Raw genomic sequence first — 21656 nt, forward strand, 5'->3', positions numbered from 1 at the left:
TTGGGGATTTGGCTTTCTGAAAGAAATTCTTTCTCAAATAATGAAAGAATTCATTATCTCTTGTCTCTTTTGGATTGCTACCCTAAGGGTTGAATGACTATAATCTGTTCACTGCTGCATGAGAGGCCTGTTGGTTTTTAGGGTGAGCATTGGGCAGCTCACTTGGTGATACTCTGCTCCAGGGAGTGGGTGCTGGGTTTTTCCCTGCTATCACACTGATGCTCTGCTGAAATGTTATGATAAAGCATGAATTTAATTAAGTGCACTTAGAAGACTGATTTGGCAGCTTTGGAAAATTTTTACATCTAATAAAAAGCTAATTGTATACCCAGAATGATATTGGTAATCAGAAAAGTGATTTCCAATGATCTTAAAAATATATAGCAATATCCCCTTTTCATATTATCAGGCAATAATATGATACAGTGATTTTTCCAGCTAAATTACAGTATACTGTTTGTTTGTCAGAAATTGTTTTATGAGAAACTTTTCACTTTTATACTTTCTGAAATCGTCTATATTTAGTGAATGTGATTTAACCTTTTTTAGTTACTCTGGTCATTATTATGCATATTGATTTTGTGCTGGGGTGCAATAATTCAGTTATGTTAATACTAATATACTAGGTCAGGATTTTTTCCTTCCAAAATATAACCCTAGACCACTATGCTTCTTGAATTCTAAGGGCACATATTCCATTTCTTTCCTCTCTCTGAGCTGTCTCTCTTGCAAGTGGTGGTGTGCCTGCCTCAATCTTCTCTCTTGCTGGTTTTTAAGTCCTGCAGAGGAGGAAACCAGTTAGTAAAACTTGATGGAAATGACCTGTTATAAGAACAGATTTAACCGTAGTTTAAGAACATTTGTTCCGGATGAATTGCTTGAGCTTGATTGCATGAATACTGATACCCATTTTGGATTATCTTACATCTTTTGGGTGAACTTTTGCATTCTGAGCTGTCTTCTGTGTTGTCATTGTTGCCTGAACACAGCTGATTGCTGGATCAAAAGAGTGTTCAGAACAGGCCTGCAGATGTTTTTTCACTGCCTTCCAGATCATAACTGATGAGTTGAGAGTTGTTCACATCAGAGGGCTTACACAACACCTGGAATCCCAGAAATTGCCATTCACCACTTAATACCACAGATGGCATAGCTAGATACCATGGGGGACTCCAATCTGTGTTTATCAATTCCTCTATTTTAATGGTTTAGAGTTAACTTTCAGATTAATTTGACATGCCAAATTTTGTTCCGGAAGGTAAAGGATAGGTTAGGGAAAAATGGTCACACTTCAAGAAAAGCAACATCTATTATGATACAGAACATGAAACGGTGACAAGGCAATTGCCCTGGTCACAGTTCTTCAGCATCCCCTTGACTGGACAAGGTCAACAGCCCCGCAGCTGTTGACTTTGAGTCTCACTGCACAGGACGTTGAGTCAAGGGTTCTAGGCTGCTGAGAGAGTCGCACTGTAAGTGTGGGGTGGTGAAGCAGACTTGAAGAGTCAAAAGCATTGGCAGTTGTAGGGGCAATCACTGGGGCTTTTCTCCCCTAATTACGTTTTTGGGTTTATAGATTCTGTCCCCTCTGGGACGAATTAACGAAGCAGTGAATGATCTCACTAAAGCTATTCAACTTCAGCCCTCAGCACGGCTGTACAGACATCGTGGGACCCTCTACTTCATATCAGAGGTGAATTACTTTTGCCTTGAAATGTGTCCTTTCATGGTGGTAAAAATTTCAGCTTTCCTTCTACTTCAGAAAGCTACTATTTGGTAGATTGGGGTTTGGGGCTGTAGATTAATAGTTTGTGATATAAGACAATTATGAAAGCATTTTCTGTAGCTGAAATTGAACCCAGTGGAGAAATATTAAGTACCAGAAACACATTTTCTTGCTTGAACTGTCAGCAGTAACTAATTCTGGGCTAGGGGAAAAAAGAAAGAGTGGGAACAGAAGAAGAAAAATTGGGTTTAAAGATTATACCTTAACCTTTCTCGGGAATGTCAGCGTAGAGAAGCAGGTGTGCATGTTATCAATGTGATCATTAAACTTAGGGGTACAGTTTGAATTTCTTTGGGTATCACAGCCCAAGAATCATCACCTGAACTAATGTGGCTTCCCAGACTGTAGCTTCTCAACCTAGCAAGATTACCTTTTATTATGCGTGGTATTTATAATTGCCATAGCTATTTTTGTTGGTTTACAGTCATTTCAATAACAATTTTCTATTGCAAAAGAAAATTTTAAAAAACCTCAGTATAACACATTTTAAGGTTGATCTATATCATAATTATTTTAGACTTCAAAATAATGTAATGTTAGTACTAAAATAATTTGTAAAGTATCTATAGCAGGTTATGACTTTAATAGTATTTAAAATAACATTCTTTTGTGGTTGAGACAGTATGCTTAAATTAAACCTTTGTGAGTTTCTCTCATCAATTAAAATCAACTCTTTCAACAGTGTAAGCATGCTTCTAATATTGGTAGTCATGAAATGTTTTCTTTAAAGCCAGAAAGGGCACAGAATAAATTGGGATTTTTTTTTTTTCCTCTATCAATCAAAAGTAGGACATGTCCAATATCTAATGAATACTACTTTATTTTTTTTTTCATTCTCCTTTTTGTAGGACTATGCAACAGCCCACGAAGACTTTCAGCAGTCCTTAGAACTGAACAAAAACCAGCCCATAGCTATGCTATACAAAGGTTTAACTTTCTTTCACAGAGGACTTCTGAAGGTGAAAGTGCTGTGCAGTATGTGTACCTACAGTGATGCTAGATCTCCCTCGTGGTGGGAGGAATTGAGCCGGGGTTTAGTTTGGCAGGTTTTAAAATGACATCTCACATGTCCAGTTGGTTTATTTTAGAAAGTAGTTTGAATCAACAAATTTATTGAGCTCCTACTGTCTGATACGTACTTAGAGGAAAGTGTGAAAGGGGAGAGGATGAAAGGTTATAAGGGAGAAATAATGCTTTATACTTAGGACAGACACAGTTTACAAAGCCCTTCTCCACATATAATTTATCACATGGTGAATAAATCAAAGAAAGTAATGTCAGCAGTGTGCTTTGGAAGCCATGGTGAGAAGCTCTCATTTGAACTCAGGAGTTAGGAAGGTCCAGAGAATAAGTGGACATCATCTTGACTTGGAAAGCAGAGCACGGCTGGGGAGAAGGACTCTGAGGCTGAGAGGAAGGTGTGAGTAATGACCTGGGAGACACACCCACGCATGTGAGGAACTGGGGCTGGGCCCCCCGCGGGAAGAGAGTCCTGGAAGGTCAAGAGTGCTCTGCTGAGCATTTTGACTTTAGCTGGTAGGCCTGGAGGAGTTCTGAAGTCTAGATTTTGGGGAAATAGACAGTTGAGATTCAATTTGTACTAAGGAAGTGGTTGCTGACATGGCGGTGGCTGAAGAGGGTAGGGACGGGGACTGACCAGGAGATGCTGCCGCATTCAGGTCAGGAGTGGCCTGACGGCCTGGGGGGCCTCTGGGGGCTGCAGGAGGGGTCCCAGCACTGTTGCTTGAAGACTGCTGTCGGGAGGAGGGGTCGAGGGACAAAGGAGATGCTCTGTCTCAGCTGAGTGGGGCTGAAAGTCACCACCAGCTGCCCGCCCCTCCTCTGGCTGGGACTCTGCCTTCTCCAAGCCTGTTCCAGGAGCCTGTCCTGCAGCAGCTTCCCTCTTGCCAGGGCAAGGGGCAGAAACACAGCTGAGGGTGGACATCTGGCTCTCACCCCAGGCCTGGCACTTCCAAACTGCCTGATTGAAGACAGGTTGGCCTGAGAGCCACAGACAGTCCGCCCGGCTAGGTGAAGACACTCATTCTGACGAGGAGGTGGAGAATTCAGAGTAGGTTGCACTTAACCTGAACTTTGGAAGGTGGGAAGAGCTTCAGTAGCACATAGCAGAGAAGAATACATGGATGTTACTGAAAATAGCTCTGAGGATCTGATACACACATAAACACACTCACTTGGAGGGTGGGGAGAAGGTTTACCTTTTAAAAGGCCACAAGTTGTAAATCCTCTATGTTACAGACAGTGCCTGTCACATAGTAGGTGCTCAATAAGTATCAGTGGGGTAAATTTCAAGGGCAGAGCGTTGAATTGGAAGGTCGTGGTCTGAGCTCTTGCTCTGAATCTTATTATCTGCACGGCTGGACATGCTGCTTCAATTCTTTCAGCCTTTCCTTCCACATTTATCAGGTAGAGATGACGCTACTCTCTGTCTCTTGAAGTGGGAGTGAGAATTACATACAATAAAATGTGTGAGAGTCCTTTATAAACTGTAAACATGAATCTGGTATTACAGATTATTTTCCATGTGAGGATTTAATCTAAGTCTTATAGACTCTAAAAAAAATAACTCCCATCCATTAAAAACCAAACTAGAAGGAATTAATTTTACAAATCTTATTTCATATACTTCATCTCCATTTTTGCAAGTGTGTAGAGGTGGTCCTAACAAGGACCCTTTCTGTCCCCTCAGGATTCAGACAGGCAGTGCAGGCTTTGAGTTATTTAAAATGTGCTTTGAGCAGCTGCCAGATGATTTCTTCCAGTTAATTTTGTCTCTGCCCTGTATTCCTCTCATATTCTCTTCACCTTCAAGTCACCTTCAATTAAAAAATTCAGAATTAGAATACTGTGTTCAGAATCTATCCCTCAAGTATCACATGAAGGAGAAAGAAATTTGGAATAGAGAAAAATGCCAATTATCAGTACTGAGAGGGTAAAAATATTTTTTTAAAGTAAACAAATGTAAACAGTTGATTTCGTTTTTAAGCCACATTTAGGAATGTAGGCAAGAAGGGCCCTTTGTGTTATTTCAAAAAGAATTTTTCCAGAAAAGAGTGGTAATAGAGACACTGAATAGAAACTGAACATGGACTAAAATTCAGTTTGGTTTATTTCACATCTACCTGATGAAAACCTAGAAGCAATGCTTTCGTTCTCTGAGTGTTAGAAGCCCCTCTAACTTGGTGATCCAGTCTCACCAAGTGATTTGGGCTCTCCTCCTTTTCACCACGTTCACCAACACAGCTGTGATGTGTGTAATAGATGGGAACTTTCTTTTTGCATTTTGTATATCTGCTGTCCGAGGAAGTCAGAGTGTTTACGTATTGTCTCATTCATCCCAACAGCATCCCCATGATGTATAGAAGGAGCAGAGGGTGTCCCCGTTAAAGAGATTGGAAAACTGAGTGGTGAAATGCCTTAATTAAATTAATGAACCTAGTTTAGATATGTCTTTTTCTTGTTAAATGTAGAGACAAAGTATTAAATGGACCAACCAGTCTGAGCTGTTTTTGTATCCTAAGGGTGGTCTCTCCAGGTCAGTAGTCCTGAAATTCAGTGGACAGTTGCTTATTTGATGTATGATTATACATTAGAAATATATTAGGGTATATTACATGACAAATTTCACGGTTGTCCAATTCAGTAAATATATCAGACATTTTTGATATTCCTAGGTAATAAAAACAGCAGAAACTTTTCTGTTGAATTCTACTCATTTTGTAAGGATGTTTCAAAAATGGTATATTCTGAACACACATTTTTATAAGCCTTTACTTTGAGGGTTACCTGTTATGGTTCTGTTCAGTTATGCTGAACGGTCCCAGCTAGTAAGGAAGATGGCGACTTAAATGGTGATGATTGCATTTGCTATGCAGACGACTTCAGAGCCAGTTCACGTGCTTAGAGATAGGTTCAACAAACGTAGTTTCTTTGTTCCCAATGGCTTAAAATCTTGATTCTGCTATGTCCCCTCTTTGGCAGAATGAGGTAGAGAGCTGTGCAGTGATTAGACAGGAACCCCGAAACCAAAGACTCTTAAAAGCTGAAGAGAAGTCAGACTTTGAAGAACTGTGGCGTCCAAGCATGCTGTAAGTGCAGTGGGCAGCAGATGTCCCCTGGGCATCTCCAGTAGACGTCCACAAATGCTCCAGACTTCACACATCCCAGTGGACTCACACCCTCCCCCGCCCCACGGCTGTCCGTCTTCCGAGACTTCCTCACACCCGGGCTCCCAGCCTAAGCTCTTCCTGCCCGCTCTGCTCCCTTATCCCCAGATAGCCACCACATTCTGTCTTAGTGTGCCGTTTTAAAAATCTCTCCTGAATCCGACCCTCCTTTTCTCTCCTCAGAGACACTGTCTCAGTCTGAGCTTTGAGTCTCTCTTGCCTGGACCACTGCAGGCGCCTCTTACCTGGGTTCCATCCTCCCACCTCTCCAGTGTGTCTTTTCTGCTTTGGCCAGCAGTTCTCATCTCTCTGAAGAGTAAACGTTGTGAGGTGGCCCCCTCCTCACCGCCCTCAGTCCTTGTTGCTTCCGGGCAGCACGCAGACTGCGGAGCAGGCAGAGGCCCTCCCTTCTGGCCTCGTGCACCCCGCGCCCCTGCCCCTCTGACTTTCCCCGCCTCAGCGAGCGCCCTGTACCCCTGTGTGGTCCCACCGCCCCTGTCCAAGATGCTGTCTTTCTTTACCAAGCTCCTCGTGCTTTGAGACCCAGCTCAGCTGTCACCTCCTCCCTGTAGCCTCTTCTGCCCTCCCAGGCTCGGTCAGTTGTTTCTTTCTTTTTTTCCCAGAGACTTTTACTCATATCGCTGTTGTAGTTGGTAGTTTGTATTCTAGTAACCTGGTTACATAGTTGGCTTTCTAATGATACTGCGAGTTCTTAGAGGACAGAGAGAATGACCTGCCCATCTTCATGTCCCCTTACCTCCTGCTGTCCCTGGCACATAGCAGGCGCTCAATACATGTTTGTTGAATAAAAAATGCAGTTGTTAAAATCCTGAAAGATCAAGACTATGTCACAGCAGGTAGCCTAATTAAGAGTGGTCTTTAACATTTCTTCAGTGTTAAAAAATTATCCATTTTCATCTGTCTCCCAAACAGAGCTATCCAGTGAGATTCCTTAATGAGGAGGTTTTGTCACCACTATTGCCTTTGAAGAGTTTCAAAGCCAGTCTCTCTTGCCCTGATGGCCACCCCTGAGAAAATCAAGAAGCAGGGGATGAATGACTTTCTGAAAAGACTCAATATTGTATAACTTTTGCAAAACTATTTTGTGTGCCTACCAGGGCATTAAATATTTATTGAGTGCCTACCATGTGCAAGGCATTTGATATCTTTCATGAGTTTCTGCTATGAATTATCTAATTGGGTTGAAATGATCGATCCCAGAGGTTTTAAAGTTTTTTCTCAATTAAAGCTCTTAGAAGTTGTGATATTTTACAGCCTTTAAGTAAAATATGTCTTTTCCTTGGGAAATGTGTGAAATATCTGTGTAATTTTTTATTACAATAAATAACATAATAATGAAAAGACATTGAACACCCAGTGTAAGCCTGGGATGTTTATTCTGAAACAGTGGCATGTTTTATCACCGGTTTCCACAGAGAGTCCCTTTGCAGCCAGGGCTTCCCACAAGAGCATAGTATGGGCAGTTCTGGAACCTCAGTGCCTCCTGGAGCTGTGCTGGGAGGAGCCGTGCCCCCCCACCCCCAACCTGAAGGTTTCTCTTTTATTTTTATGCTTTCTTTTCCCTTGTAGATCATGGGAATCCTTCAGTAGCTATCCTAGGAGCTTGTTTTCTTGTTTTATCAATAATTTCGTGTTGGGCTTGCGTTTTTGTCTGTCTTGTTGGTTTAATTTCAAATGCTGTCAGTTGTGATCATTTTAGATGATTTCATGGAGCTGTTAGGCTTACTTTTGTTCCATAGAGTCTTTATCAAGTAAATGATTATTAAAATGAAGGTGTTATTGGTAGTCAAAGTTCTAATGAGAAACAGAAGCTGTTTTCCCATTTTGAAAGGAGAAACTTAAGGCTCTGTTGGTGTTCATAGTAATGTATTTGATTACTATTGAAATTAAATCCTCCTGACTCATAGTTTATTGTAGTTTCTATCTCTCTTTAAGTCCTCCTATTTTGAAAAATTCATTCAGAGACCATGTATTTTATATATACTGTATTAGTCCTTTAGTAATTTGAGAGAAACTCAATTTTAACAGTTAAGCAAATGAAATAATTTTCTGTGTTCTTTTTATAGGAAGCTATTGAATCCTTCAAAGAAGCTCTGAAGCAGAAAGTTGATTTTATTGATGCGTATAAAAGCCTGGGACAGGCCTACAGGTGAGTAAAACACTAATAGTTGGGGTAGGAGGGAGGGTGTATAGTGGGATAGCCTCTCGTAATAGGGATCTGGTTTTTAAAAATGCGCTTCTTAGCCGAAAGAGATGGTTGTTCTAAATCATATAGGTGTTCACATACTTGTTGAGATTTTCTCTGGGCATAGAAAAAAACATGAGTAAGAGGATACCATAATGCATGTTACTGTGCCCTAAAATAGCCTTGGTCTGTATATATTGGCTGAGAAAACTTCAGTCCTTCAAACGTAGGTGCTTTGAATAATGGCATTCTAAGGTGTTGAGTTACAGATGATAACTTCTTTTTTAAGGCAGTAACTAAGGTTAATACCCACATCACTAGGATCTGTTTAAAGATCCTAGAATTGTGGGATGGAAATGTTACAAGTATGTTGCATCTCTATAAGCAGCAGTGCTTGGCCTCCTTACTACCATCAAAGCTATTCTGACTTTTGGTTTAAAAAATTTTTTTAGCATTGTGACCTGTATAAAGGTACTATAAATGTTAGGAAAGAGAAAGATAGTGACAGAAATCTCCTGTGAAACTGTTAGGTGCCTTACTCAAAAAGGATTTAATTCAAGAGCTTTTTATCTGACTCCATAGTTGGAAAAAGTCTCTTATACTGACTTGGAGAAAGTGTGTTTGGATTCATTCTAGATTTAAGGGATGGTATTTATCTGTCCTGTCCCATGGAATTGTTGGGAATATAAGTTGAAAACAGATCTGGAAACACCTAGCAAATAGTAAAGTGGGTATAAATGTAAGTGGGTGTTATATATATATTTTATGTATTTATTGTTTATATAAAATTGACATGGGATATTTTAAAGCTTCTATTATTTATAAAATTTTTAATATATGAAATAAGACAAGGCTGGTCAGTAATAACCATTTCACTCTGAAATAACCACAATTCTAAAATATACTTCTTATTTCTAAATTTAAATTAGATAATGATTTATTCGATTTTAAGTGAAGTAACTTAAACAACAGAAAAAATAAATTTTAAACCTAAGAATTTGGTAAAATAAAAAAGCAAACACCCACATTAAAGTATCTTATTTATAGATTGGATCATAATTCTGAGGGTAACTTAATTCTGTATGTTGACTAAAACGCCTGTATTATGTTCATCACTGTTGTTAAATACCTAGGGAACTGGGCAATTTTGAAGCAGCCACCGAGAGCTTTCAGAAGGCTCTGTTGCTCAACCAAAATCACGTGCAGACCCTCCAGCTCCGCGGAATGATGCTTTATCACCACGGCAGCTTACATGAAGCCCTTAAGAACTTCAAGGTGAGCATCCATAAGAGAGAAGCACTGGAACTGCAATTTTGTATTATTCTTCTACAAAGGTTCATGAAATGAATGGAGTCATTGGGGGCAGGCAAGAATAGTGCTTAGACTTCAACAAAAAGAAAGAGGAAAGAACCATTGCCTTGACCAACAGACTGATTTACAGAGTATGTATTTGGTCTGATTTAACCTGGAGGGAAAACTTTCCTAATTCCAGTTTATAATTCCAGATTAAAGAGTAAAGCACTTTAAGGGTTCCTAAACTGTCTGGATTCTAATACAGCCTTTTTTCCTTCAATGCCTCAGCGATGTCTGCAGCTGGAGCCATATAACGAGGTGTGCCAGTACATGAAAGGACTCAGCCACGTGGCAATGGGACAGTTTTATGAAGGGATAAAAGCGCAAACTAAAGTTATGCTAAATGACCCTCTCCCAGGCCAGAAGGCCAGCCCAGAGTACCTTAAAGTGAAGTATCTCCGAGGTAGGTCCGACAGCTGCAGTCGTTGACTCTGTGAGTGCTCAGAGCTGCAGGAACCATACTGCTCATCTCTGGTCTTACCTGTTAGGCAGTTGAGTCTCAGGGAAGCTGGGTGACTTGCCCCCAGCCACCCTCTGGTTAGTGGTGGTATCTGGACTAGAGAGAGCCCATATCTCTTAAAGGCCAGTCTTGGTTTGTTTGTTTGTTTGTTTTTTGCCCTTTCTCACATTTTTTCTTTCTAAAATTAAAAAATTTTACTTATGCCAAAACAATGTATTTTGAACTAAATATGACAGTCATCTGGGTATCCTTGTCTTGTCACATCTCATCCAAAAATATAGGAATGACAAGAAAGTAATCTTAAGTTTTCACTGTTAAATAAGAACTTAGTATCTTTGATCTGTCATTCCTTATATCAGAATTCTCACATATTTTGGAGAATTTAAATTGAGATGAAAAAGAAAGCAACTCTTTGAGTTATCCTTTTATTAGTCAGTCTTACCCTTTTTCTGCTATACATAGACATTTTTATTTCTCATATAAAGCTCAGATATTTACTTTTATTTCTTCTCTTTCCTTTTTCATTAGCCCTCTATTATAGTACTGTCCAAGTGAAAAAATTGCAAGCCATGTATATAATTTTAAATTTCTAGTAGCCATGTTAAAAAAATAAACAGGTGGAATTCATTTTAATAATATACTGTCTTATTTAACTCAGTACCTCTACAATATCAGTTCAGCATATTATTATTATTATTATTATGAAAACGCTATTTATTGACTGTTTTACATTTCCTTGTACTAGTCTTTGAATACAGTATATATTATAGTTCATCTCAATTTGGATGCTAAATTTTCATTGGAAATACTTGGTCTGAATTTAGATTTAATAAAATTTAAAATTAGAAAAGTAGACTGATACATGCAAGTTATTCCAAACATACTGCAGTTTTCTAATAATTGAATAAAATATCAGTCTTAAGTTTAAATTTCTAATTAAGTAAAATTTAAAGTTCAGTTTCTCAGCCACATCTCAAGATCTCAATAGCCAGCTGCTAGGGGCTACCTTTTGGACAGCACAGCTCTTTACTCTTAAGTTGTAATTCCCTCATTTTTCCTGGTTTAGGAGAACTTGGACTTGTGAGCTATAGACTGAAGATGGGGGCGCTCGGTATCCTGGTTCTTTGTACACTGCTTCCCTAGAGATAAGCAGCAGTTGGTCAGTCAGTTGATGAAATTGCATACATAGCCATTACATCTATCAGTTGACAAGGAACCAGGCTTTGTCTAACACTGAACTTGCATTCCCACATTCTGGAATTGAATAGTGAGATCTTTCGTATTGCTTATGGAAAAGTGGTTAAAATTTAGGCAAAGTGGACCCAGATGGACTGGTTTGTATTTGCCCCTGGTAATAACTTAAGTCAGCGGCAGGCTACCTCCATTATCATATAATAGTGACTTCTTAAAATTTGGAGATTCCACTTAGAATTCTTGTAATTAAATAACAGTTTGTTATGAAGTATTTGTACTTTGTACAGATTGGCTATAAAAAATTATAGTTAGCTGTAAAAACTGTGTCAGCATATTTGGGTGTGTCAGATCTCATTTCCTATCTGCAGAGTATTCTCGATATCTTCATGCACATCTTGATACTCCCCTAACGGAATATAACATTGACGTGGATCTGCCTGGAAGCTTTAAAGACCACTGGGCTAAGAATCTGCCTTTCCTCATAGAAGACTATGAAGAGCAGCCAGGGCTGCAACCCCACATAAAGTGAGTTATTTAAATGAAGACTTTTTTTTCTTTTTTAACACCAAGCTGTTAAGTTCATCATAACATCTCTTGCTCGATAATAGCTTTCTATCCATGTTTCTGATGAATTTATTTTTGAATTTGATGTGTCTGGAAATATTTCTTTCAGTTTACCTTTGGATATATGATTTCCTTTTTAAAAAAATTTTAAATTTTTAATTGTAAGATAATTGCTTTATAATGTTGTATTGATTTCTGCTATACAACAATGTGAATCAGCTGATATATACGTATATCCCCTCCCTTTTCAGCCTCCCTCCCACCCCCTCTCCCACCCTTCTAGGTCATCACAGAGCACCAAGATGAGCTCCCTGTGCTATAATAGCAACTTCCCACTAGCTATCTGTTTTACACATTATATTGTATATATGTCAGTGCTACTCTCAGTTCATCCCACCCTCTTCTCCCCACCCCACTGTGCCCATAAGTCCTTTATCTACGTCTGTGTCTCTGTTCCTGCCCTGCAAATATGATTTCTTTTAGCCCAACATTCCATGGTAATTTAAGGTACTTTCAGACTTCAGATGCACTTATAATTCTTCGTAGCTTTTGATATGCATTATTTTTTTTTTACCATATTACTTTAAAACAAATTTCTTAACATATTAAAAGTTTGAAATTAGAGTGCTGGCCAATACTGCTGCAGTGTGGCAGAACAGATCTGCTAAAAGGCTATCTCATTTTAGAACAATTAGATTTAGAATAGAAACTAATTCCTGGGAGTCTAGCTGCCTTAAAAATTAGGAAAAATCTGTAAAGATCAGCCCCCTCATTGCTTAAAAAAAAAAAGAGAAGATATCCAGACCAGAGTGATGGGTGGTAAACACATATTAAAGGGAAAAGATATCCTATCCAGTGGAGTGCCTTGAAGCATGAGCAGGATAGGTTTGCTGACCTTCCAGGTGCTAAAGTGATCCAGTATTGGAGGCATTCCCAGGATCTCAGTGGGAGGAGATACAAATCCTTCCTGGGGAGAAATTGGTGCCAATTTGTGCCCTCAAGTATTCCCACAGCTTACGATCATTAGTATGAGAATCAAAACCAAGATGGCCAAAGCCATTTGTGAGAATCAACAGAAGCAACAAACAATAGACGTTAACCATTACGGACTTCACATATTGAAATTGTTAAATACAGACTCTACAATAACTCCAGATGACGTGCTTAAAGAAATTATGAAGAATCATAAACATGAGCAAGAAACGTGAGGTTATAAAAGACCATATTAAAAAAATAGTTAGATGCTCTCAGAATAGAAAATACAGTTATTGAAATGTAGAATTCAGTATACAGACTAAAAAGCAGATTAGCTATAGCTGAGAAGAAATTGCAGGATTGGAAGATAGAACATTAGGAAGTATCCAGAGTGGGGCACAGAGAGTCCAGGAGTTAGAAAACTTGAAAGAGAGAAGGTGTGTAAAATGTAAGAAGGGCTAACATGTATCTAATTGAAACTTCAGAAGGAGAAAATAGAGGAGAGGCAATGTTTGAAGAAATAATAGCCAAGAATTTTTCAGGACAAAGGAAACTTATTAGTAAATCTATAGTTTTTTTAAAACATGGAGTAAATACAAAGAAATCCATTCAGCTACATGATAGGTAACTGGAGAACACCTAGGGTAAAGAGAAAAACCTTAAAAACAGGAAAGTCGTATCACCTAGGGTCAATTATTAGACTGATTGTAAACCTTTCAACACCAATAGTTTTTACAAATTAAAAAGTAAAAGTCAAACAACCCATTCCAGTTAAAAAAAAGCGCAAAAGACATGAGCAGGTAGGAGGGAGTCAAGATGGTGAAATAGAAGGACATACAATTTGTCGCTCCTGACAAGTGCATCAAGAATACATCTACAAATGGAACAGTTCTCACAGAGCACCTGCTGAACATTAGTGAGAGACTTTGGACATCTAAAAGAACAGGAAAAATGCCCTTACAACCAAGTAGGATGAAAAAACAAAGAAAAAAAAAAAGAGGAATCAAAAAAGGGACTGGCAACCCTGGTGGGAAGCTGAAGGTGAGGGGAAGTCCCCACACTCCGACAAATTTCCTCATGGTGGGGAAATCAGCTGGGAAGAGAAAGAGACCTCTAGGGGATCAAAGGAGAAGACAACAGATGGTCTGTCGAAGAGAGGACAAAGTAAGAACTGTGTGCGTGGCCTGTGCTGCAGCTTTGCACCTCCCAGCCTGGGTTCTGAGCCATGCATGCGGTAAAGTAGGGTTTGGAATGCAGACCCAGGGAGGGGACAGCTGCTGTCTTTGAAAAGACAGCCTGTAGGGAAAGGAGTAACGGGCTCCAAAACTGGGAAAGCTTGTGGAACATGTCCAAGATACCATAGAAGTAAGGCTTCATTGTTGAGTGGTGTGCAAGGGGTGGGGGCTGCCATTACAACCCCCTTTCGTACCTGCTGGCTTATGCCTCTGCAGGCACTGGAAGGGGCAGCCATCTGAGCAGGCTTGCCCACCCCTTAAGCCAAGGCCTCCTCTGCCCAGGTAGGCTCTGGGGTCTGAAGCAGTACCCTTGTCAAAGCCTCCTTGGGTGCTCCTACCTGAGACAAAAATCCACCAATGCTGGCAGAGGCTGAGTGCTAAAGGTTGGAGTTAAAAAGAGAGCAGACCTGGGGAAAGGAATACTGTTGGCTGAGCAGATACAACAGGGGACAGAAGTGAGGGGCTCCATCGCTGGGAATGGCCGTAGTGGAAGCATGGTCTGCCTAGGAAACAAGGCATCATTGTTGAGAGGCATGGAAGAAGTGGGCCTGCTACCTCCCCCCACATGCCAGCCCCTGCCTCCACCAGCACTGGGAGAGACCCCCACCAGAGTGACTGCACCCTAGTCTGTGGCAACTGCCTTCTGGTCCCAACCACTGTAGGCAACTCATGCAAACCCTAGTTTGCTGTACTCCTCACCAGCCTGAAGGAGTATGTCCCAATCAGCCAGTTTTCCTTCCTTCTCACCTAGGCGGGAAACAGATGTGAGAGGGTGGCGCAGGTTCAGAGTTGGGGCCAAAACCAAAACTGAGCCCCAGGGGCGGGGCAACTAAGGCAAAGGAGCAGAAATCTCTCTGTGCAGATGCCCAAGCCGCAGATTAAATTCCTGAGATCAGCTTGGTAAATCCTGTGTCTGTGGAGCACCTGAGTAGACAGCAACTCCTCCCACAAATGAGGTCAGTCAGCAGTGGACTTTGGGGGTAAGTACATGTAGGAGTCAGACCAGGTCAGAGTCTGAGCTAGCCCCACAGTGCCCACAGCAGGTCCAGAGACCTACCTAGAGGTATTGGAGGGCCTCCTGGGGAGGCGGGGACTGGGTCTGGCCCACTGTTAGAATAAGGATACTGACAGAGGAGGCCCCAGGAAAATATTCTTATTACTATTATTCTTTTTTTGTTTGTTTCATTTTGCTCAGTTGCTGGTGATAGTGTTTTCTTTTTATTTACCAATTTTTCTAATATATACTTTTATTTTCCATTTTTACTTTTTTGATGTTTTGTGTTTTTTTTCTTTTTGTTCTTTGGTTCTTTGTTTATTCCTTTATTTTTTTCCTCTTTCTTTTTGATTGTTTTTATAGGTTTCTTTTATGTTATCTTCACTTTTTTGTTTATTTTCTTTCTATGTTTGTTTTCTTTTTCTGTTTTTATTAGTTTAGTCCTTATTGATTGTTCTCGTTTTTTAATTCTTTGTTCTCTTTTTTTTTTCCCCTTTTATTCTTTTCTGTCTGCCTCTTTGTTTCTGTTTGGTTTTGTTGTTATCATTTGTCTTGGGTTTGGTGTGTCTGTTTAATGGTTTTCTTCTATTTTTTCTTCTGTGTGTGTGTTGTGTTGTCAGTACTGTGTGTTTGGTTTGGTTTTGGCTATTTGTCTTGGGTGTTCTTTGTTTTCTTCTTTTTTCTTTCTATTTTCTCTGGCTGCAGTGTGTAGCTTGCAGGCTCTTGGTCCACTGGTCAGGGTTCAAGCTTAGGCCTCCGGAGTGGGAGTGCTGAATCCTGGATGCTGGACCACCAGAGAATTCCTGACCCCAGGGAATAGTAATTGGCATGCACTCTCCAGGAGGTATCCATCTCAATGCCAAGCTGCCTTCAGGCTCCAATGCTAGATATGCCAAACAACTGGCAAGACAGGAACACAGCCCCACCTATCAGCAGACAGGCTGCCTAAGTAGTACTAAGCTCACAGACACCCCAAAACACACCATCTGACATGGCCCTGCCCATCAGGGGGAAGAAAACTCAGCTCTCCCCACCAGAGCACAGGCTTCAACCCCTCCCACTAGGAGGCCTGCACAAGCCCCTGGACCAGCCGCACTCACAGGAGGGCAGACAGCAGAAGCCAAACGAACAGCCACCCTGCACAGCAGGTTAGACAAAATAAAATGGCAGAGAAATATGTTGCAGACAAAGGAGCAAGATAAAATCCCAACAGACCAAATAAATAGGAAAAGGAAATAGGCAGCTTACTTGGAAAAGAATTCAGTGTAATGATGGTAAAGATGATTCAAGATCTTGAAAATAGAGTGGAAGCACTTATTGATAAGATACAAGAAATGTTTAACAATGATCTATGAGAAATAAAGAATAGTCAGTGATGAATAACACAATAACTGAAATGAAAAATACAGTAGAAGGAAACAATAGCAGACTACCTGAGGCAAAAGAATGGATAAGTAAGCTGGAAGATAGAGTGGTAGAAATAACTGCCAGGGAGCAGAAAAAAGAATGAAAAGAAATAAAAACAGGGCAGGGTCGAGGGGCAGCAGCATACGGTGAAGGACATAGGCCGTGGAGTTTGAACCCCTTGAAAGATTGAAATCATGTCAGGTCCAGAAGCTGATGCCCAGTTGATTTCACTGGTATCAAAAAATATTTCAACTCTTACACTCTCACAGGGAGAATGAATTGTGTGCTGGCCACATATGGAAGTATTGCTTTGATAGTCTTATACTTCAAGTTAAGGTCTAAAAAAACTCCAGCTGTGAAAGCAACATAAACAGATTCTGAACTGTACATTATCTGTTAAGTTCCCATGCCTGAAGAAGCTAATGTCAACTCATCATGTGATATTCAATTTGTACAATAAATTTTGAACCTGGAAAAAAAAAAAGAAATAAAAACAGTCTCAGAGACCTCTGGGACAACTTAAACACACTAACATTTGAGTTATAAAGTTCCCAGAAGAAGAGAAAGGGAAAGGGCCTGAGAAAATATTTGAAGAGACTGTGGACAAAATCTTCCCTAATATGGTAAAGGAAATAGTCACCCAAGTCCAGGAAGGATAGAGAGTGTCATGTATAAACCCTAGAAGAACCCTAGGAGAAGGATAAACCCAAGACACGTTAATCAAACTAATAAAAATTAAACACAAAGAAAAAATATTTAAAACAGGAAGAGAAAAGGAAAAACAACATACAAGGGAATCCCCATAAGGTTATCACCTGATTTTTCAGCAGAAACTCTGCAAGTCAGACAGGGGTGGCAGAACATATTTAAAGTAATGAAAAAATAAAATATGCAATCAAGATTACCTAGTAAGGATCTCATTCAGATTTGACAGAAAAATCAAATCTTTACAGATTAGCCAAAGCTAAGAGAATTCAGCTCCACCAGACCAACTTTACAACAACTGCTAAAGGAACTTTTCTAGGTGGGAAACACAAGAATAGAAAACCTACAAAAACAAACCCAAAATATTAAGAAAATGTTAAAAGGAACATATAGATCAATGAATACCTTAAATGAGAATGGATTAAATGCTCCAACCAAAAGACACAGACTGGCTGAAGGGATACAAAAACAAGACCTGTGTGTGTGTGTGCACTCTACAAGAGACTCACTTCAGAACTAGGGCACATACAGACTGAAAGTGAGGGAATGGATAAAGATATTCCATGAAAATAGAAATAAAAAAAAAAACTAGAGTAGCAATACTCATATCAGACAAAATAGTCTTTAAAATAAAGACTACTGCAAGAGACAAAGAAGGACACAGCATAATGATCAAGGGATCAATCCAAGAAGAGGATGTAACAATTGGAAATATTTTTACACCCAACATAGGAGCACCTCAATGTATAAGGCAAATACTAACAGCCATAAAAGAGGAAATCTACAGACAGTAACATGATAATAGTGGGGCACTTTAATACTCCACTTGTACCAATGGAAAGATCATCCAGATAGAAAATTAATAAGGAAGCACAAGCATTAAATGACACATTAGACCAGGTAGACTTAACTGATATTTGTAGGGTATTCCGTCTGAAAACAGCCTATGCTGTCTTCTCAAGTGCACATGAAACATTCTGCAGGATAGATCACATCTTGAGTGACACATCAAGCCCCAGTAAATTTAAGAAAATTGACATCATATCAAACATCTTTTCCAACCATGACACTATGAGATTAGAAATTAATTACAGGAAAAATTTGTAAAAAACACAAATACATGGAAGCTAAACAATAGCTTCCTACTAAATAACCAAGAGATCACTGAGACATCAAAGAGGAAATAAAAAATACCTAGAAACAAATGACAATGAAAACACAACTGCCCAAAAGTATGGGATGTGGCAAAAGCAGTTTGTGGGAAAGTTTATAGCAATACAGTTCTACCTCATGAAAGAAAAATCTCAAATAAACTACCTGACCTTACATCTAAAACAACTGGAGAAAGAAGAAGAAATAAAACCCAAGGATAGTAGAAGGAAAGAAATCATAAAAATCAGAGGAGAAATAAATGAAATAGAAATAAAAAAAATAGCAAAGATCAGTAAAACTAAGAGCTGATTCTTTGAGAAGAAAAACAAAATTGTTAAACCTTTAGCCAGACTCATCAAGAAAAGGAGAGGACTCAAACCAATAAAATTAGAAATGAAAGAGGAGAACTGAAAACTGACATCACAGATATACAAAGGATTAAAGGGACTACTATAGGGAACTGTATGCCAATAAAATGGACAGCCTGGGAGAAATGGACAAATTCTTAGAAACATACAAGGCTGAGCCAGGAAGAAATCAGAAAATTATAAATGGGCCAATCACAAGTAATGAAATTAAAAGTGTGATTAAAAGCCTTCCAACAAACAAAGTCCAGGATCACATGGCTTTACTGACAAATTCTTTCAAATATTAAGAGAAGAACTAACACCTATCCTTACTCTTCAAAAGAACTGCAGAGAGAGGAACATTCCCATACTTATTCTACAAGGCCACTATCACCCTGATACCAAATCCAGACAAAGATGTCACACACAAAAAGAATGTTACATGTCAGTATCACTGATGAACATAGATGCAAAAATCCTCAATAAAATACCAGCAAGCCAAATCCAGCAACACATTAAAATGATCATACACCATGATCAAGTGGGATTTATCCTAGGGATGTAAATCAGTGTGAGACACCAAATTGAAGAATAAAAACCGTATGATTATCTCAATAGATGTAGAAAAAGCTTTCGACAAAATTCAGTAGTCATTTATGATAAAAAAAAAAAACCTCTCTAGAAAGTGGGCATAGAGGGCACCTACCTCAACATAATAAAGGACGTATATGACAAACCCAGAGCGAGCATTATTCTAAATGGTGAAAAGCTGAAAGCATTTCCTCTAAGATCAGGAACAAGACAAGGGTGTCCACTCTTGCCTTTATTTTTCAACATAGTTTTGAAAGTCCTAGCCATGACAGTGAGAGAAGAAAAATAAAAGAAGTCCAAATTGAAAAAGAAGTGAAACTGTCACTGTTTGAGATGACATGATAGTATACATAGAAAAACCTAAAGAAGCCACCAGAAAATTACCAGAGCTCACCAGTGAATCTAGAAAAGTGACAGGGTACAAAATTAATACACAGAAATCTCTTGAATTTCCTGTACACTAGCAATGAGAGGTCAGAAATGATGGGAACAATCCCATTTACCATTACAACAAAAGGAATAAAATACCTAGGAATAAATCTACCTAAGGAGGCAAAAGATGTATATGTAGAAAGTTATAAGATATTGATGAAAGAAATCAAAGATGATACAGAGAGATATACTGTGTTCTTGGATTGGAAGAATCAGTATTGTGAAAATGACTACACTATTCAAAGCAATCTACAGATTCAAAGCAATCCCTATCACATTACCAATGCCATCTTTCACAGAACTATGAAAAAATTTGCAATTTGTATGGAAACACAAAAGATCCCAAATAGCCAAAGCAATCTTGAGAAAGAAGAATGGAACTGGAGGAATCAACCTTCCTGACTTCAGACTATACTATAGTAATCAAGACAGTATGCTACTGGCACAAAACCAGAAATATAGATTCAGTGGAACAGAACTGAAGACCCAGAGATAAACCCATGCACTATGGGCACCTTATCTTTGACAAAGGAGGCAAGGATATACAATGGAGAAAAGACAGCCTCTTCAATAAGTCGTACTGGGAAAACTGGACAGCTACATGTAAAAGAATGGAATTAGAACACTCCCTAACATCATATACAAAAATAAACTCAAGATGGATTGAAGACCTAAATGGAAGGCCAGACAGTATAAAACTTTTAGAGGAAAGCACAAGCAGAAAAACTCCTTGACATAAGTTGCAGCAAGATCTTTTTTGATCCACCGCCTATAGTAATAAGAATAAAAGTAAGCAAGTGGGACCTAATTAAACTTAAAAACTTTTGCACAGCAAAGAAAACCATAAACAAGATGAAAAGACAACCCTCAGAATGGGAGAAAATATTTGCAAGTGAAGCAACTGACAAGGGATTAATCTCCAAAATATACAGATAGCTCATGCAGCTAAATATCTAAACAGCAAACACCCCAATAAAAAAATGGGTGAAAGAACTAAATAGACATTTCTCCAAAGAAGACATACAGATGGCCAACAAATACACGTAAAGATGTTCAACGTCACTAATTATTAGAGAAATGCAAATCAAAATTATAATGAGATACCACCTCACACTGGTCAGAATGGCCGTCATCAAAAAATCTACAAACAACAAATGCTAGAGAGGGCGTGCGCTGTTGGTGGGAATGTAAATTAATATAGCCACTACAGAGAACAGTATGGAGGTTCCTTAGAAAATTGAAAATAGAACTACCATATGAACCAGCAATCACATTATTGTGTATATACCCAAGAAAACCATAATTTAAAAAGACACATGCACTCTGATATTCACTATAGCACTAAATGTCAATCAAGAGAAGAATGGATGAAGATGTACATATATACAATGGAATGTTACTCAGTCATAAAAGGAATGAAATTGATTCATTTGTAGAGACTCATACAGAGTGAAGTCAGAAAGAGAAAATATCATTTATTAACACATATATGTGGAATCTAGAAAAATGTATAGATGATCTTATTTGCAAAGCAGAAGTAGAGACACAGACGTCGAGTATGGATACCGAGGGGAAAGCAGGGTGGGATGAATTGGGAAGTTGGGATTGACACACATATACTATTGATCCTATGTATAAAATAGATAACTAATGAGAACCTACTGTATACCACAGGGAACTCTACTTAATTAATGCTCTGTGGTGACCTAAGTGGGAAGGAAATCCAAAAAAGAGGGGATGTATGTGTACATACAGCTGGTTCACTTTGCTGTACAGTGGAAACTAACATAGCTTTGTAAAGCAACTAATAAATCCAATAAAAAAAAAAAAAAGACATGAATAGGTATAATCTTACCAAGGGGAAAACATGAATGGCAAACATAAGACCACATGAGATGTTTCACCCGCTTAGGTAAACAAATGTTGCAAAGTTTGATAATAGTGATATTGACCAGAAGCAGGATCAAGAGGAAATTTTATATACTTGGCTATAGATTACTCCATTCAGTGCCAGCAGCACTTTTCATTATCATGTAAAATTGAATATTTGCATATCCTACAGTCTTTC

At 39.0% G+C, this 21656-nt stretch overlaps 1 protein-coding gene and 1 pseudogene across 6 annotated transcripts in view; both read left to right on the plus strand.

Moving 5' to 3' along the window:
• The window catches only part of TTC13 (tetratricopeptide repeat domain 13), a 75947-nt gene that overhangs the window by 35481 nt on the left and 18810 nt on the right, over positions 1–21656 (plus strand). For 4 of the 6 annotated variants that reach the window (XM_061161509.1, XM_061161510.1, XM_061161511.1 and 1 more), the window contains 6 exons: positions 1577–1693; positions 2635–2745; positions 8061–8143; positions 9313–9454; positions 9761–9935; positions 11555–11711. In XM_061161509.1, the coding sequence (XP_061017492.1) occupies positions 1577–1693; positions 2635–2745; positions 8061–8143; positions 9313–9454; positions 9761–9935; positions 11555–11711 (785 nt within the window). The remainder of the gene's footprint in view (positions 1–1576; positions 1694–2634; positions 2746–8060; positions 8144–9312; positions 9455–9760; positions 9936–11554; positions 11712–21656) is intronic. The other 2 variants (XM_061161513.1, XM_061161514.1) reach the window with 1 other exon arrangement.
• On the plus strand, positions 16556–16823 carry LOC133070602 (ATP synthase membrane subunit K, mitochondrial-like; annotated as a pseudogene).

Source organism: Dama dama, chromosome 15 (genome assembly GCF_033118175.1).
Source record: "Dama dama isolate Ldn47 chromosome 15, ASM3311817v1, whole genome shotgun sequence".
In the NCBI taxonomy this organism is placed as follows: domain Eukaryota; kingdom Metazoa; phylum Chordata; class Mammalia; order Artiodactyla; family Cervidae; genus Dama; species Dama dama.